This window comes from Choloepus didactylus, chromosome 8 (genome assembly GCF_015220235.1).
Source record: "Choloepus didactylus isolate mChoDid1 chromosome 8, mChoDid1.pri, whole genome shotgun sequence".
Taxonomy (NCBI): Eukaryota; Metazoa; Chordata; class Mammalia; order Pilosa; family Megalonychidae; genus Choloepus; species Choloepus didactylus.
In genome coordinates this window covers 25,864,275-25,882,705 of record NC_051314.1, presented here as the reverse complement: position 1 = coordinate 25,882,705, position 18,431 = coordinate 25,864,275, and the positions used below count along the sequence as shown (strand labels likewise).

Below are 18,431 nucleotides of genomic sequence, written 5' to 3'. Positions count from 1 at the left end.
CTCCCTCTATGCTGTTTGTGTCCTGTTTGTGAAGTTCCAATTTGGGTTTTCACATTTACCAATGATAACACTCAGGAACTACGGGCTGAAATAGGGCAATATCTGCCACTGTATTTTATCCCTTTGAAGAAGGAACAATTCATTAAGAGACAGAAAACATTGCCTGGAAGTATGCATCTAGTTATTGAAGGCACAAACAAGGCTTAAACAGACTGGCTATAGGAAAAGAAGGGTAGCAACCATGGTTAAAATCACAGGCATTGGGGGGTCCAGATCCCAATTTGAGTCTCAGTGCCAATCTAAGCAATGGCATGAACTCCAGTTAGATCCTGAATTACCCAGATACCCCGTTCCTCTGTCAGAAAATGGAGATAAAAATTTGGACTTCTCATAGGATTCCTATGAGAAACAAATCAATACTTACGGTAAATCCTTAAAAACCATGTCTGGGACATAGTCAAGTTCAAAACACATTAGCTATTGTTATTTTTTTAAAAGATCAATTAGTCTTATTCCAGAACACAAGGAGGTACATGTTTATGAAAGATAAATAGGCTAAAGAGAAGAGACTGAAAAGAAATTAAACAACATAGAGTTACAAGGGCTAAGAGATTTAAAATGGAGTCTGAAGGCCATTCCAGTGGTTACTCATATACAAATCTCAGACAGATATCACAAACTGCTAAAGTAAGCAAAACTTCAAAACCCAAAGCACATCAGGACACCATAAGCAAACCACAAGATAAATAAATGAGTAAACTATCTAACTCGAAGGACATTTGGAGCATCGAAATATCCATCAATCACAAACAATTTAATGTAATCTTCATCTTCTTTAAAAACCCTTGCCTGGAAGCACCAAGACATGATACAATTTGAGTTACTACCTGAATCTGTGTGTCCCGAATTGCAATTCTAAGACCCCAAATAAATGTCTTTGTTGCCTTACAGCGCAGTTTGATATTTCTTGGTGGACAAGACAAACACTCATCTAATCAAGGCCCCTCCCTGATATCCCTCACCATGTACTAAATACCCTTAATTGGTCTTTGCTCTGTTCACATGTAAAGAACCACAATGCACTACTTTTTACTCATAGCAAAACTATGCAAACTTTTGGGTTCAAAGATACTCTGAATTTTTCCCCAGGCACCCAGGCACCCAGGTAACTATAAAAGCACAAACAAGAGTTTAGCACACAGAAATTCAGGAGCTTACCTTCCAAGGGAGTTGGAAGAATGGACCAACTCCTTTTGTCCCACAAGTTCCACAGAATTAAAAAAAAGGGGGGGTGGGCAAGTACAAAGGCCAGGAGGCACCAGTGAGTGAATGAAACTGTGTTTTATTAATTCATGTGATTAATCCAGCATGCTAAGGAAGATTCTTTACAGAATCAAAACTTCTGTGGTTTTGATCCACCTGGATTAGGAAAACACTGTTGCATTCACTTGCCAGTGCATTCTTGGCTTTTTGCTTGGGTTTTATTCTTCGGAGTCTTATAGGTACAAAGGAGGAGCATTTATATGAGGACTAACAGCAGAGGGACTTTGACAAACATTCCTCTCTCCCTCCCGTTCTGGGAGAAGCTTCCTACATTTCCCAAGAACAAAGCCCTGAGTTTCTATGTTCACTACTTCCCCCCAGATGCAGATTTCTGTCAGCCCATGAAAAGTGGTTTTCTCTAAGGGTTGGGTGGATAGCAAATCCCACCCCAAGCTTTTTGAAAGAAAGTGTCAATAATGGTACAGAAGTCTTTAAGGTTCCAGTGGAAACTACCATTTCTTCACAAGAGTAAGTCATCTGAAGGAGTCCTGTCAGAATTCAGGAGTTTTCTCACAACCTTTAGTGTGAAGAAAGGGGATCCTTTTGGATATGCCAAAGAAAGATAAAGACTGCTTCAGGGAAACTGAGGGGGAATTTTCCTGGCAAGGGACAGGCTTCAGTGGCCTTCAGTCTGCTGTAATGTGTTTCTGAAAACTGGGGTGAAGAACTTCAGGACCAATTAGGACATCTGAAAGCCATCTGTCTCTTCTGATTTGCTTGGTAGGAGCAAAAATGAGACTTCTCCAGGAAACCTCAATGCGTCTCCACCCTTTCTGAGACTTTTCTAGGGAAAGAATTGACTGGAGGCTGCGCTCAGTGTCAGTGGACTGGCCACGTGGTGTAGTTATTACAGAAACCTTCCCAAAGCACGTTTAGGGACATGGGCATCATTTGATTTTCAGTTCTAGAAGAGAGAAATAAAATCAGGCTAGTCCCTCTCCCATGTCTGACCCCTGTCTCCCTATTTTTTGAGGCTATGATCCCTTACCCTACTGCAAATTCTGAAGTCACCTAGTCGATATCGGTCAATGTGGTTGATAGGAAAGCTGAACGCTTCTGACGCTTACCGGTTAGAAGTAATTTTACACTCCCTTCAACCAGGTAAGACCATATCCACGCTTCTCTTCTGGCTACCCCCAGGACTCAACACAAGTGCTTATCACAGAGACAGCATTTAATAAATATTTGTAAAATTGTATCATATAACTTATTATCAGCTACCTCATCCTTTAGGTAAATTCCTAACCTCACCATCTGTGTGTCACCAACACCGAGACAAGCACCCTGAACATGGTAGCTTGTTAATAAGTGTTAGTTGAATCTGTGGTATGATCTGCATATTTGTAGTCTTGTTATTTGTTAGTATTGGTCTCTGGAGAACATGATTTGTGTGTGTGTGAATGTGTGTGTCTGAGCATACACAGACTCTTGCCTGCATCTACAGCTATACTGAGGTGTGTCTCTGGATCTAAAAGGAGCATCACTAAGGCAACTGGTAAGTGGGAAGTAACAAATTTTGGCTGAACATTGTCCCCATCCTCACCTGAAAAAAAAAAGTAATTTCTACAACATTATGCTGATTCACCCACTGAGTTCTTACTGGTTGATTAAAAAATGTTTAAAAATGGTGGATGGTAGGTCACCCAGTCTCCTCCACCATTTACTTTATTGAGGACACTGACTCAGAGAGGTTAAGCCCCTTGCATTAAGTCACACAGCTGATACTTGAGGTAGGGCTGGATCACCTGTGGTCTCCTTCACTCCTCAAGTCCCAAAAGCCTGGTTTAAGCTCATGACTCTACAAAAACTGTTCTTGCCAAAGTTACCTAGACATCCTAGTTGTTAAATCAAATGAACATTCTTAGCATGTTTCTTATTTGTCTTTCTTTAGTATTTGATGCTAACTAGCTTTTCCCTCCTGTGCCAGTTTGTAGCTGTTATGGCCCCCAGAAGAGCCATGTTGTTTTAATCCAATTTTGTGGGTGGGAACTCTGATTATATTATTTCCTTGGAGATGTGGACCCACCCATTCAGGGTGGGTCTTAATTAGATCACTGGAGTCCTTAAGAGAAGCTAAGAGAGAGATTTTGGAGAGAAGCTAAGATATGTAATTCAGAGTTTGCCCCCAGGAGAGCTAAGAACTGACATAGACCCAGATGCTTGCAGATGCAGACAGAAAGAATTTGGAGATGCTAAGCTAAGAGATGAAGCCCAGAGTTTGCCCCAAAGAAACTAAGAGAGGATTCCCAGATGTTTAGAGAGAAAGCCACCAGAATCAGAAGCTGAAAGCAGTGCACACAGGAGCAAAGTAACAGCAGACGCCAGCCACCTGCTTTCCCAGCTGACAGAGGTGTTCTGGACACCATCAGCTGTTCTTTAGTGACGGTATCATCTTGTTGATGCCTTAGTTTGGACTCTTATATGGCCTGAGAACTGTAAATTTGCAACCTAATAAATATCCTTTATAAAAGTCAATCCATTTCTGGTATTTTGCATAATGACAGCATTAGCAAACTGGAACAGTATGTTACAAGAGTAATGTTCCACTTCTCTGCTGAAGGCAAAGTCTAAGCAGGCCAGTTGCGACTCCAATCACTCCTTCTTTGACCATTGCAGTCATCCTGGGTTTGGTTTCTGACCTCATGATCATAGTCAGGATGCTCCACTATGAGGTAACTTGGAGCCAACCTTGACCAAAAATTCCCACAAGTTTCTACTGTAGATCAGTTTCAATCCTTTTTGTTGGCCAGCTTGGTTAGGTGTTATATTTGTTCCACTATTCATTTGAAAATAAGACCAGGTAGTAAAGTCAGCCATGGGCTAAATTCAGGCAGCAGTAAGTCTGAGATTGGTTACTACCACTGAAACTCTTTGTGGTGTGTCAGTTTTTGCTGCATGGTAAACCACTCCAAAACTTTCTGGCTTATATGTAAGATATATATATACACACATTATATATATATATGTATACACACATATTATATATATATATATATAATTTCCCATGGTTGTATGGCTGACTGGGCAGTTCTGTTCTAAGCCAGTGTGACTATGGCTGAAGATTTTAGGGTGACAGTGACATATCTGACAAAAAGCAGACATTTTGGTTTAGAGGGAGCTTCACTCACATGTCTGCCTGTCAGCTGGGCTGACAAGCTCATGTTTCTCATCACCCCACAGGATAGCTTGGGCTCATTCATAGAATGATGGAAGGATTCATAGTAGTGAGAGAGAATAATGTGCGAGCACTTTTCAAGTCTCTATTTGCGGCATTTTTTTCTGATGTCCCATTGGCCAAAACAAGTTATATGGCCAACCCCAGTTTCAAGGGGTGGAAAACTAAACATATGTTCTTGGTGGGGGGAAATAGGAAAGCACATTTTAACATGGTATACATTGAAGGGTGTGATGCATCATTAGTGACCGTTTTTGTAATTGTGTGACATTCTTCTCAGTTAAGTCCTAAGAAGAATGGAAACTAAAGATATCCCAGGGATGTGTGACTGCAGGAATTAATCAAGAAATGGTGGTTGAGGCATCATCTGGGAGGAGCCATTTCAGTGGTGAAAGCTATTAATCCAGACTGACTGAATAGCAACTTCCACAACTCCCCGACTTTGTGACTGAGCTCATGGGGAAAAGGAGACCTTATTCTACTCTCTATTTTCCTTTCTAAAACTTATCCTCACTCAATAATCCCCCAACCCAGTAAATGACATACGGTCATCCAGTTTGTTCCCACAAAAAACTTAGGATTCATCCTGGATTTTTACCTTTCTTTACCCCCACAGGCTAACTATCAACAAGTCTTGTTGCTTTCATTCATCTACAAATTGTTTCTAACCTCTATCCACTCATTTCCATCTTCACTGCCATTAGCTTTATCCAGTGTGCCTTCATTTTTCACTTGGGATTTTGCTGTAGTCTGCCAAAAGTTTCCCACTTTTCTGACAGCCATGTGATCATTTTAAAGAGTATATCAGAAGATGGCAAATTCCCACCTAAACTCCTCAACTGGTTTTCACTACACTTAGGATAAAATCCAAAAACTCCTCATTGTGATATAAAAGCAACAGAATCTGGACCCTACTTGCCTCTTAACCTCAATTCATACTACTCTCCTATTTATTAACTATATTCCGGCCACACTCATTTCCTTTCTCTTTTTGGAACACAGCAAGCACATATATCTCAAGCTGAATGTCAACCCCTCATGGAGGTCTTCCCTGACCATCATATCTTAAACAGCCCCCAACTCTCTGCCTTCCCCTCAGTTACCCTCATTCATTCATCCCTTTTCTTTTCTTTATCTTTTTCTTTTCCTTTGATTTTTTTTTGGGGGGGGGGGTAAATAAGCTTTTACCAAAAAACTCAGGCTTATTGAATTATAATTTATGGAGAGTATAAAACTCATCCTCTTTAGTGTACCATTCTGAGTTTTGACAAACACAGATTTATAACCACTATCACAATTCCAATGTATAGAATACTTCCATCATCAAATAAAAGTTTATGTAAAAATGATCCCCAAACTGAAAGAACCCCAATGTCCTTCAACCTGTGGGTGGATAAAGAAATGGCTAAATTCATACAACAGAATACTGCTGAGCAGTAAAAAGGAATAAACTACCACTATACACAATAACAAGGATGAATCTCAAATACTTCATGCTAAGTGAAAGAAGTTAGACTTCAAAGATTATACACTGTATGACTCAATTTATGTGATATTCTGGAAAAGGCAAACATATAGGGACATAAATCAGCAGTTGTCAGAGAGAGGGGATAGCTTTAAAGTGATATGATGCGACATCAGCTTACTTTCTTCAGAGCTTTTATTTTAACATGTAATAAGCATGCTTATCTATTTGCTTGCTTATTAATTGACTCCTTTCCCTAATAGGCAAATTCTAAGAGGGCAGGAACTTTGGCTGCCTTGCTCACTTCTGTGTTTGCAGAATGACTTTATTCCTTCATTCACAGGTACATGAAACCCTCCCCTCAATCCTCATCTTTAATCTACGATCAAGTCCTGTTGACATCACCTCCTAAATACCTCTCCTAGTCATCCCCTTTCCTCTAACTTCACTGCCATGTTCATGCCCTTATCATTTCTCACTTAGATTAATACCCTCAAATGTGGTTTTCCTACCTGCAAAACAGCCCCCTCAATCGCTGTCCTCTAACTGCTAGATACAAATTGAATTACATTATTCCTTTGTTTTTGAAAAAGAAAACAATGTGATGGCTTCCAATTGCCTAGCAACTAACCTAGCCAAGCTAATCTCTGCTCCCAGGCAGCTAACTCTGTCCCCCATCCTATTGGCAACTGGCAGGGGCTCTACTTCTGTCCATCTTTAGCTCCCAGAGCCAAAATGCTGCTGTTCATCTGTTCCAAGCATGAAGCCAACCTACAACCAAGTGATTCCCTCATCTCCGGAGATTCTAGACTGCCTTTCTATTCCCACTCATCACGCATCAGTGCCCCTCAACCCTGTCATCCCAATCCTTGTTGGTCCCATAGTTAAGACACATATCAAAATGTCAAACAATTTAGAACCATTAGAGCAAGCCATGTAATTACAAACCATGGCATTTCTCAAAATTATATCCATAATCTCAAATCTCAAGATCTTGATTGTTTTGGATTGAATCAGGTTCTCACAAAGGCATGCTCAAGTACTGACCCCTAGTCCTGTGGACGTGAACTCTTTGGAAACAGGATCCTCAAAGATCCTATTAGGATGAAGCCAAACTGAATGAGGGCAGGACTTAATCCAACATGACTGCAGCCTTTGCAAACTAAAACACTGGTATACTGACTCTTGAAGCCAAATTATTTTTCAGACAGTGAAAATGATATTCTTTGTTCCTCCCTTGTATTTTGATAAGAATTAAGAGGTCAACATTATGCTTATTGAATTATATCAATTGGCTAGATCTAAACCTAAATTTTTCTTTCTATAAAACTAACAAAAGTGGGCTGGGTGAAACCCATTTTTAAAATGTGTCATCAAAGTTCTAAAAGATGGAATCCATTTTATTTTATTGGGCCTTTTTGGGGAATCACTAGTGTTCATCAGAGAAAACTGGCTAAATAAATTAAGGAATAGCCATTAAAAATATTCTGGGTGAAGGTAGCACAATATTGTGAATGTAATTAATACCACTGAATTGTGTACTTGAAAGTGGTAAACATGGGGAATTTGCATTATTATATGTTATACAATGAAAAGTTCTAAAATAAAGGATGACATTAAGCAAATGACAAGCTACACACACACACACACACACACACACACACACACACACACACACCCCACACACACTAAATGAATGAGAAAGCTCTCAATGTAGTGTGGAAAAGCCTCCAAGATATAATGTTAAGTGAAGACAGCAGTTTCAGAGTGCTACTGCTTCCATGCACTTTTTAAAAAAAAAAAAAAATTTTCCTGAAAACTTTATTAACATTTAATAACAATAAATCATTCAACTTTTTTCAGTTTTTATGAAGTTTTTGTTTTAAAGATTAAACATTTCAAAAGTATTCATGTAAACCAATCAGACATGAATAAAGCTTTTATAATGAGCTTCTCAAATAAACCCTTTTAATATATACCTTCATTTTTGGGACGACAGTAGTATTACTGTAATAGTATTAAATTTTCTTATTCTTATTAAAATTAGTTGTTTTCAGGATTAATGGTTATTAGCAAATCTTGATTTTTATTACTCTGCCAAGATAGATAAAAACATGATATTTGACATCATTTTTCAATTTCCTGTGAACTATTTTATAGTAAAAATCTATTCAGTATCAAGGGTTCTTATGCTTAAAGTTCTAAAAGTAATCTTCAGTCTCCAACTGAACTTTGTACTTTTTTTTATTTTAATGATATCTACATGATAAATATTAATTTTAATCAGTAAGTTCTTCATCACTGAAATATGTGTTTTTCTTTATCCTTGGGCATCTTGAGTCATCTGATGTTGAGGGGTCCCCTGAACTGGGTTTCCATCTTTTCTCCTTCAATTTCGGCTGCTGGAAAGCTCTGGCCTGACCGAGGCTAAGAGCAGGATCTTCCCTTTATCTTCACTATTCTACTTCCTTGATTTCTTCTTCCAGTTCTGGAATTTTCTTTTTTCTTCTCCTTCTCTTTCTTATTTGGAGGTTCGTATTCTCCAAGAACATTTTTAGGACAGGCATAACAAGTGTCCACTTTCCCCACATTCATAACACTTAGATTTATCAAAGTGGTTTCACCTTTGGATGAACTCAGCTGCCCTTCTCTCCCATGCACTTCTCTTTGCTCCTAAGCACACTTTTTTATTTGCCTAGAGAACATGGGGAAAGATTCCCAAGAAACCAATGATAGTGGTTTCCTGGTGGAAGAGGGAGAAGGGCAGATTGGAGCAGGCATAGAAACAAGACTTCCCACTGTATACCTCTTTTGCTTTTTGGTTGCAATTGTTTTAGTTTTTGAACCATGTGAATGTATTACCTCCTGAAAGTTTTCTAATTTTTTTTCTTTTCTTAGAGAAAGAAGTGGGTATTAAAATGTGATTCACAAAAGAACTCATTAAAATTGCATTACTCTAAAACTTCGCAACTATCATAATATCAACCAAGCATTTCAAGAGCTCTGATATTTACACATAGGCAAAAGTAAACTTGCCAATACATAAACACAAGTAAATAAATGACTACATTCTAAAACAACAAATTGTCCAAGAAAAAGCATAGGAGATGCCTGTGTTAAATAATGCACATGCGTCCAAGATGGAGTTGCTCATGCTAAGCCACACATCAGCAAACCAAAGTTTAACTTAGTTCCTTGCTTGAAGGCTGGGCTCCCAAGAACCTGAAAACTAAGGTAAACCAATCATAGTCTGGATTCAGCCAACCATTCAGTGTCCACCACCCCCAGTTTAGGTTGTGTGTCCCCCCGCTGGCTTGGTGTTAGCCAAATAAGCATAAATGCCTTCATGCAGCCAATAGGGTCATTTATGCTACTAGCTTCCTTCTGGATTGCAGAAGCCTTCCTATATAAACCCTGCCTTTTCTCCCTCTATTAGTTGGATGGAATACTGCCTTATTCTTGAATTGTTCGATAAAGCTGTGAGATCCTAAACTGCATGAAAAGTTTTTCCTTTAACACCTGTTTTATCAATTCTGGGTATCCTAAAATTTTTGTTTCCTCTTAGAAACTAAATTGGGCATATAAATACATTTAACCTTTCAGGTCGGTGAAATGGTCTTCAAGGTAGAATTTATGGATTGTTTCAGGCCATCCTCATAATACTCAATTGTGGCAGTGTTGTTTATAAATAATACAACAACACATCACTTTAGCTCTGACACCAAATGATATTCTTTTGCTTGTCTCACATCAATTTATTTTGGGGAAACATTCTCTCTCTCTCTCTCTCCCTCTCACACCCAAAGACATGCACATATTTTAGATGCAGTTGTTGATCAAGGAGTCTGCTTCCCCTGCCTCATGGGTTGCAAGAGTTGATTGCCATGCTCCATTCCCCAAACACACCATCCCAGTGGTAGACATGTAGCCCAAGTATGGCCAACCAAAGTCACTGGATAGGAGGTAGGGACTGTTATGGATGGTGGATGCAAAAGAGTTTCTTTTCTTTTGAGATCACAGCTTTAATAATCACTTGTGCCTGTAGCTGCCAGACCCATTATTCCCATCCATCCTGAAAATAAGCCAACATGGGAATGGAGCCAACATGGAGAATGAAGTGTAGAAAGACTATTATAATAGTGATATTAGTGGTATCCGTGAACCCTGGATCCAGCTATGCCTTAATACAGTCCATCCTTTGGATTTACCAACTTCATAAACCAACAAATTACCTCTTTTGTGGCCACTCTGAAACACAGCTCACATGCTCTTCAGTAAAGTCCTTATGGTTTTAACCTGTACATATTCCACAGTTTCTTTGAAAAGAAAAGTCTTTCTTGGGATTATTTTTTAATTTACCTGGAAAATGCAGAAAGTGTAGTTCACTAAATTTAGGAGATTCAGAGAAATTCTTCATGTGAACAACAAATCTGGAGCAGGGCAAGGCAGTTCTCTCATGATGAGGGCTGTGCTATAAGGTAGAGGGGGGAAATACACAAAATAAAATTAGGTCAGTGGCTCCAAAAATAACCCAACCCACCTATGCTCTTACTTCCCTAAATAAAGCAGTGTATTTTTAAAGTTTTTTTGTTTTTGTTTTGCTGACTCCAGCTACCTATACATGCTCATTCTTCTCATGTGTTTCATTAAAGAAGCAAACTTTTTATTGAATTAAATGACATGCCAGACATTGTTCTAAACACTGGGATCACAATGGATGAAGTCCCCGTTTTTATGAAACTGACAGTCTACTGGAAGTTCACAGAAAAAAAAAAAATACTTCTATAGTAAGTCAGCTACTGCTAAGAAGAAAAACAAGGGAGTAAAGGGGATGAAAAAATGATGAGGGTCTGCCTACTCGTGAATGTGTGTAGTTTTTATCGTTTGGTTATTACAGATGTTATGTGTTTAGGTATCATTAGCCTGCTGTGACTATAAGAGACCAAGCCACTCTGGATGAGGATAGGATCTTACCTAAAGGCTGAGGCTTTCATTGTGTCACCCTAAAAAAAACCATATGGCTCACTCTAGCTACACAGATTCATTGAAAAAAAGGCTGGTGTCTCAACCCAGAAACTTTTAGCTGAATGGGAGGACCCTAGAGGAGTATCAGAATAAAAACTCACACTTTGCCATGACTACAGATCAAGGAGGCAAAGTAGCTATGACAAAAATGTAGGGATGGAGGCTTAAGAAGACACATACCTCTTAAAAGGCAGGAAAAGAATTGGGAAATGAGTGATCCACATTAAACTGTCCAGTGACATGCTATGGCAGATTAGCTGAGGAAGGGTCCAAAACCTGTACTTTGTTAACCTCATTGCTTTTTTGCTGCCAACATTTTCTTTATTTCCATGTTCACCTGGTATCATGTCAAGCCTTTTTTGAAAAATCATCTCAAGTGAGCTAAGAAAAATGAAAGGAAGTGGGCTTCTACAATTTTAAAAGGAGAGGGTAGGAGCAGTAGTGATAGAAAGAGTGAGAAACCTTGAAAAAAAGTGAAATGAGGGGGGAAATAATTGCATGGCTGGGTTGGCTCCACTGTCCACCTGGAGATCATCTATCTGTGGACAAGGCTGGAAGGCAATGTCAAGAGCAGGGGCTGAAGAGACATGAAAGACCATGTCTAAAGCTCATCATCTCCTCTCCTCTCTGTCTGTTCAAGCTGGGGTGACTTACCCTCCCCATTCCACAGTTTCCACCTTTACAAAATGGAATAATACTATCTCACAACAACCATTATCCCCATTGTACAGATGAAAAACTAAGCAAGTTACCAAGGCCATGTAATTAGTAAATGTTGCAGGCAGACCTCACATCCACTTTTTCCTTCTCCAAACCCCACATTCCTAAACCCTTCACCAGTCTGCTTCCCCACCTTAGCATGGCACAATCAACAATCCAGGCATCCAAACCAGAGCACGGAAGGTCACCTTGGCCTCTTCCTACCCATTATAGCTCCCATTTTCCCTGGCGACCAAATCCCGTTAATCCCACCTGCTGAATTCCAAGCCCATTCCCTCCTCTTCAGCCTCTCTGCCTTAGCCTCTTCACCAGTTTCTCTGCTTGTAGATCACTTCAATGCAATTCTCCTTTCACCTTCACTTGCCTTCTTAACAGTGTTCAATGGTTTCCCATCATTTAAGCAATATTTCTCAAACTTTTCTGTGCATAAAAATCACCTGGAGAATATGTTAAAATGCAGATTCTAATTCAAAAAGTCTGGGGCAGGATCCAGGAATGTGCATTTTTACCAAGCATCACAGGTGATTGTTATAAGTAACAAGTAGATTCTTGTGGCTCAAAATGTGTCTGCAGACAATTATAGCATTTCTTAGGAGTTTCTTAGAAATGGAGAGTCTAAGGAATAAGGATCTGCATTTAAACAAAATCCCCAGCTGATTCATATGCATATTAAAGATGTTGACCACACTTTGACCTAAAATACAAAACCCTTTCCATGATATAGGAGGCTAGTCATGATCTAGCATCTATTTATGTGTTCACTCCTATCTCATAGCACTGCCTCCTCTGTGATCTAAGTATGACAAAGTGGGGAAACTGAGGCCCTGAAGGGGTAAAGCAGAAAACCCTCCTCTTCTTCATCTCAGTCTCTCTAGTGCCCAGCACAGACATGCTGCTTCATTCATACATGTTGAGTCAAACTGAACTGAATTAAATCATGTTTTAAAACATACTTTGCACACAGCATTACATTCAAATTGTACCTTTCGTCAAGGTCTGATTTAACTGGAATAAAAAAATGAATGGAGAAAAGACTGTTAATGTCATGAGCCAGATGAGTTTTACTCTGTAATATACTGAAGAGTTCATAATTGGGCAGGGGAGGGGTATGCTTATTTCCCTCTGTGAGACCTTGCTGCTTTCAGTTGATTCACTACCTGATGTCAATGCTCTATATATTAAAGCACAGCCCCCATGTAATTTTTTTTTTTTAAGAAGAACAAACTTGCACCACAAAGATACAAGAACAGTAAATATTGATCTTCTTGATGGATGGTGCACCTCACGCCACAGGTCACTTAAGCATCTGCTCATTGCTACCCAGCCCTCCTCTTTGTCAGGAAATAATACCAAGTGGCCACATGTGCCATGGGCTGCAGATTGCAAATATTTAAAAGAAATAAATTTCTCTGAATGAAAAGCACCTTTCTTTGTTATCCGACCCCCTCTCCTCCTGAGTCATGTTGATTTTGGGCTTGTGCACACTCCCAGCACCTGTACTTTTCAATTGTTTGTTTGCCAAGATCACTGTGGCTTTCTTGCTTGGCTTTAGGAACCATTATACAAGTACAGTAGCCAACGAAGGCATATTCTCTCTGTCTCTTGGCAATATGTGAGGGAAGCCTCAGTTCCAGGGCACTTGGCTGCAATTGTAATAGGGGACAGAAAAGAGAGGAAAAGGGATTGGAGCTCCTGTTCCTGAGTATTTGTCCTTGTACACCAATGAAAAAAGTACCACTGTTACAGACCAAAAGTAAGTTTGGATTCTCTCAACAGCCTTATCATTTAGCAGAAAGTTTTGAACTTGTGTTTTGCTGAAATCCAGAACCATTCTTTAACTGAACAGTGAGACATGATAAGGAATGAGCATGAAATTTCAGCAAATGTAAATTCATCTTGTGATTGAGAATGGCCCCTCAGAATACTAATTCAAAGCACTTAATGCAAATATTGAATACATCCATCATTTCTTCTGTATGAAGCATTATCCATTTGAGGCAGAACAATCATGTCCAGTGTGATTTCCACGCTGTTTCTTAACCAGTTCATACTGAGCTGTGCCAATACAGTGAAAAGTAGACCATAGCCAGTTACTGTCTCCTATTTATGCTGATGGTCGAACTGGATTTAGGAACAAATGATCTGTGTGTAAAACTTTAGCCTATTCTCTTACCCTAACCTGACTTTCTAATTCAAAGGGAGTACAACAGCTTCCATTATCGCCACGACTGGGGAGGACATTTGCTACTTTTCACTGCCTCACATACTTGTATTCTACTTTCCAGCATAAGCCTTTGGAGACCCGTGCTTCTCTCTTTCTTCATCCATGTGGTTTGTGTGAGGTCCCCAACCCCCAACCCCCTACTCCAGGAGTGAAGCATATGCCCAGATCTGAGCACATGAGCATGTCACATTCTATTGACTGCACTGATTAGTTTAGAACCAACATGGTATAATGAGATTCTATTGGCACTTCTGGGAGCAAGGTTTGACTATGAGAGATTGCAATGCCGTGGCTGTCACAGCCATGTTACCAGCACCAGATGAGTTGTCTTCCACTTTGAATTCCTTTTCTGGTGTGCCAGTTTGAGTTAGTTGAGTCACATTCTCTTGCCTGATCTGCCTGGTACCCAGAGGTGTGTATTTATGACATTAGGGTTTCAAATGCAGTCTGTGGTCATGGAACAGTTTATTTCACTCTGGGTAAAACTGATCAGTTCTCATATGGATGACTCATTTTCCAACCAGCTGAGTGAAAAAGCAAACAAACAAGTAAACAAAATCCTAGAATCCTACATAATTCACTTACTCCAAAAGTGAAAGAGATTCTATTTGCTCCAAACCCTTACATTTTAAATAAAGAGATATTTTGTTGTTGCCAATCTCTTTGGTAACCTATGGATGAAATGGGGAGCTGAAACCAGCCTCTCACTTTGCACTGGATTAGGAAGCTCTCCAGGGAATTGCAGGTGCTCTGAATTACATACAAATTATGAAGCCATGTTTGGTTTCTTATACAACCTCTACAAATTATAGGAAATGTCAAGAGGTAACATTAGAATGACATTGTATAAATCTATACTTAAATTCAGATTGACCTCAAGCTGATTCATGTGAAGAGTTAAATCTTTCTAAAGAAACTGTTCTGCAAGAATCATTAGCTCTACATATACTAAAATTTATGTCAAAATAATTTATCAGAAATGTATCCCAGTGTTGTCAGTCTGTAAAATACTCTTGACAGCTCTAGTAACATTTGCATCAACAAAAAGATTCTTCTAAAAATTAAAAACGTCTAAAAATTGTTTGTGAGCTTGAAAATGAAGTTTCTAGAAGTACAAGTTGTGATGACCTAAAAATGGGTGTTCATAAAGCAAGCCAGGGAAAAAAAACCTTATGATCAATCGAGAGAACACATTAATAAAGTGTTAACACCTATTGTAGTATATAAAATTATGACACAAAAAATATTAATTTTTGAAGACCATAAGTTCATATTGTCACTCATGTATTGAGATTACCCTTATTATAAGTAATAAAATATTTTTAAGGGAAAAGCTTTATATTTTAGTATCATTAACTGTACTTTTTTTCCTGCTTTTTGGACAAGGAGTCCTGCATTTTTATTTTGTACTGGATCCTACAAATTAGGTAGCTGGCCCTGATTGTATTTATTTAATTTTTTGGCCAATGTTTAAATTCTTTCAGTCAAATGGACAAGGTAAAATATTCTGAACCAAATGAGTGAATTCCGCATTTATCACCTTTGTCATTGGGAAGTGTCCCTTTTTCTGTCCTCAAAGATCCCTTCCTGCCACTTTGAAAGAAAATGGTATCTACAATCCATTGAGTATCTTCAACTGGCCATATATTGTCACACGTTAGATGAAATATTGTCTCTACAATGCACAAATATTTTTGAGAATTCTTGTAAATTCTAATAGATGATTAATGATGACGACGATGGTGATGATGGTGGGAACAATAATGATCATGAAGCAAATGTATGTCATTCCTTTCCCTGAATGCCATCAACAAACCCACAACTTTTTTTCCATTGTTAATGCAATTTTACTGAGATATAATCAACATAACATACAATCATTCGAAGTATACAATCAGATGTTCACAGTATCGTCATATAGTTGTGCTTTTATCACCACAAACTTTGAATATTTTCATTACTCAAAAAATTTTTTTAAATTTAAAATAAAAAAGAACATCCAAAACATCCCATTCCCCTCTTCCCCCAATTGTTCATTTACTTTTTTAATACAGTTTAATTGAGATATATTCACACACCTTACAGTCATCCACAGTGTACAGTCATTCACAGCACCATCATACAGTTGTGCATTCATCACCAGAATCCATTTTTGAACCTTTTCCTTACTCCAAAATAAAAATAAAAGCAAAAAAAGAATGCCTAAAGCTTTCCACCCCCTCCATCCCACCCTATTCTTCATCTAATTTTTGTCCCTATTTTCCACTCATCTGTCCATATACTGGATAAAGGGAGTGCAAGCCACAAGGTTTTCACTGTGCAAGCTACACAGTTATACAATTGTCTCCAAGAATCAAGGTCACTGGGTTGCAGTTTGACAGCTTCAGGTATTTCCCTCTAGCCTATCCAACACACTAAAAACTAGAAAGTGTTATCTATATAGCGTGTAAGATTACCCTCCAGAATTGACCTCTTGCCTCCATTTGAAATCTCTCAGCCATTGGAATCTTATTTTGTTTCATCTCTCTTCCCCCTTTTGGTCAAGAAGATCCTCTCAATCCCACAGTGCTGGATCCAGGCTCATCTCCAGAAGTCATTTCCTGCATTGCCAGGGGGATTTACACCCCTGGGTGTCATGTCCCACATAGAGGGGAGGGCAGTGAGTTCACCTGCCTAGTAGGCTTAGAGAGAGAGACAAGCCACATCTGAGCAACAAAGAGGCTCTCTGGGCGGGAAGAGGGGGGGTCTCCTAGGCACAATTATAAGTGGGCTTAGCCTCTCCCTTGCAGCAACTAGCCTCACAAAGGAAAGCCTCCAGGTCGAGGGCTTGGTCCACTAAATTGGCAGTCCTCAATGTCAAACCCACACTTTTAGAGTGGTCAAGTTCTTTTGTCCTACAACTTGTGACACCTGGGATGTGTAACCAAGGTGAAATTCCTAGAAATGTAATTTAGAAATTGCTTTCCCATGCTGCAATTTGCTTATTTACAACTTTGTCACAGGCTACCTCAATCTAATCCCAATATCCAACCTGGGAAGCAAGTAGAGCAGGTCCTTTTCTTACTCTGCAAGTGAAGAAGCTAAGGTGTATCTCTACCATAGTTAGCAAACTCAAATGCTTAGAAGAGCCAGGCAACATAAAGCAACCAAGGAAAATGGAAGTCAGTGACAGGACTGTGGCAAACCTGAGATTGCATGCCTCATTTAAAGACATTCCTAGGAAAGTCAATAAGTAATTAGATGGATAGATAGGTAAGTAGATAGATAGATAGATAGATAGATAGATAGATAGATAGATAGACAGATAGACAGATAGATAGATAGATAGATAAAATAGAACTGTGCAACCTGGTACAAATTTGATCATGGCACTTAAAACACACTTCAGTTTCTTGTTATTGTTCTGTCCCCTAGACAGAGAGTTTCTGGAGAGTGAAGATTTTTGATCGATACATATCCAGCATAGGATAAGGTCTGACACTAATGAATGCTCAATAATGTTTATTAAATTAATGAATAAACTTTTTCCTCTAAAGGAATAAAAGCAGCTTCTTGACCAAAATTATTTGTTAGCTCATATGACAACCTCGATTGAAATGAAGTGTTGAGGCCAGTCTATAGATATTTGCAGCTGTGTTCAAAGAGTTAAAGGGAATTGGACAAAAACATAGTGCAAGTTAGAGGAAGAATGAGAAGTTGAATTGGGTTCTAAATTCTAAGGCCTTCATATGACTTTATGTATCCAAGATATTTGCATCTGAACCATCCTGGCCAAACCACCATCTTCTGTCAGCTGGCTGTCCACAGCAGCCTCTAACTAGTCTCCCTGCTTCTGCTCTTGGTATACATACAATCTGTTCTCCAAGCAACAGTCAGAAAGTGTCTCTAAGGATACATCTGATGATACTGTTCCTCTTATAACAACTCTCCAATGGCTCCCAACTCAATCAGGAGAAGAGAGCAGCCATTAGTAGAGCCTGCAAGGCCATCACAGTATGTGCTTAGCTCACTCATCTCATCTTCTACTTCTCTGTAATTTGGCTCCCACTGCCACCCTCTCAGCTGATCCACCTGGGTTGGGCACAACCTACTCAACCATGCACAGAGGCCCCAGTTTCCTTCCTCCAGAATGTAAGCCCCACAGGGCAGGGATTTCTGTTTTGTTCACTACTGTTTCACTAGCACATGGAACAATCCTTGGCACACAGTAGGTTTTCAATAAATATTTATGAGATAAATGAATAAACTAATGAATTAATTGGCTAATTGACAGAGAGATCTATTTTTTCAATATAGAGAAGATGATATGAATTTTACCCAAAGGTGACTTTAATGGGATAAATGCCTGTGTTTGGGAGCCTATAAATGTTCTCAGAAGTAAGAGACAAAGAAGACCTTCAAAAGATTTCAACAATTTGGTTTGGTTAGAACACAAAACAAAAATAATCCACATTTTTTTCTAGAAATGCACACCAAAAAATAATTAAAATCTTTGGCAA

The 18,431-nt window shown here is 39.0% G+C and overlaps 1 protein-coding gene across 2 annotated transcripts in view; it reads right to left on the bottom strand.

Annotated features, from left to right (window-relative positions):
- C8H12orf42 (chromosome 8 C12orf42 homolog) overlaps positions 1 to 18,431 on the bottom strand; it is a 206,081-nt gene that overhangs the window by 84,836 nt on the left and 102,814 nt on the right. For both annotated transcript variants that reach the window (XM_037847232.1, XM_037847234.1), the window contains exon 3: positions 10,323 to 10,434. In XM_037847232.1, coding sequence (XP_037703160.1) covers positions 10,323 to 10,434 — 112 coding nt within the window. The remainder of the gene's footprint in view (positions 1 to 10,322; positions 10,435 to 18,431) is intronic.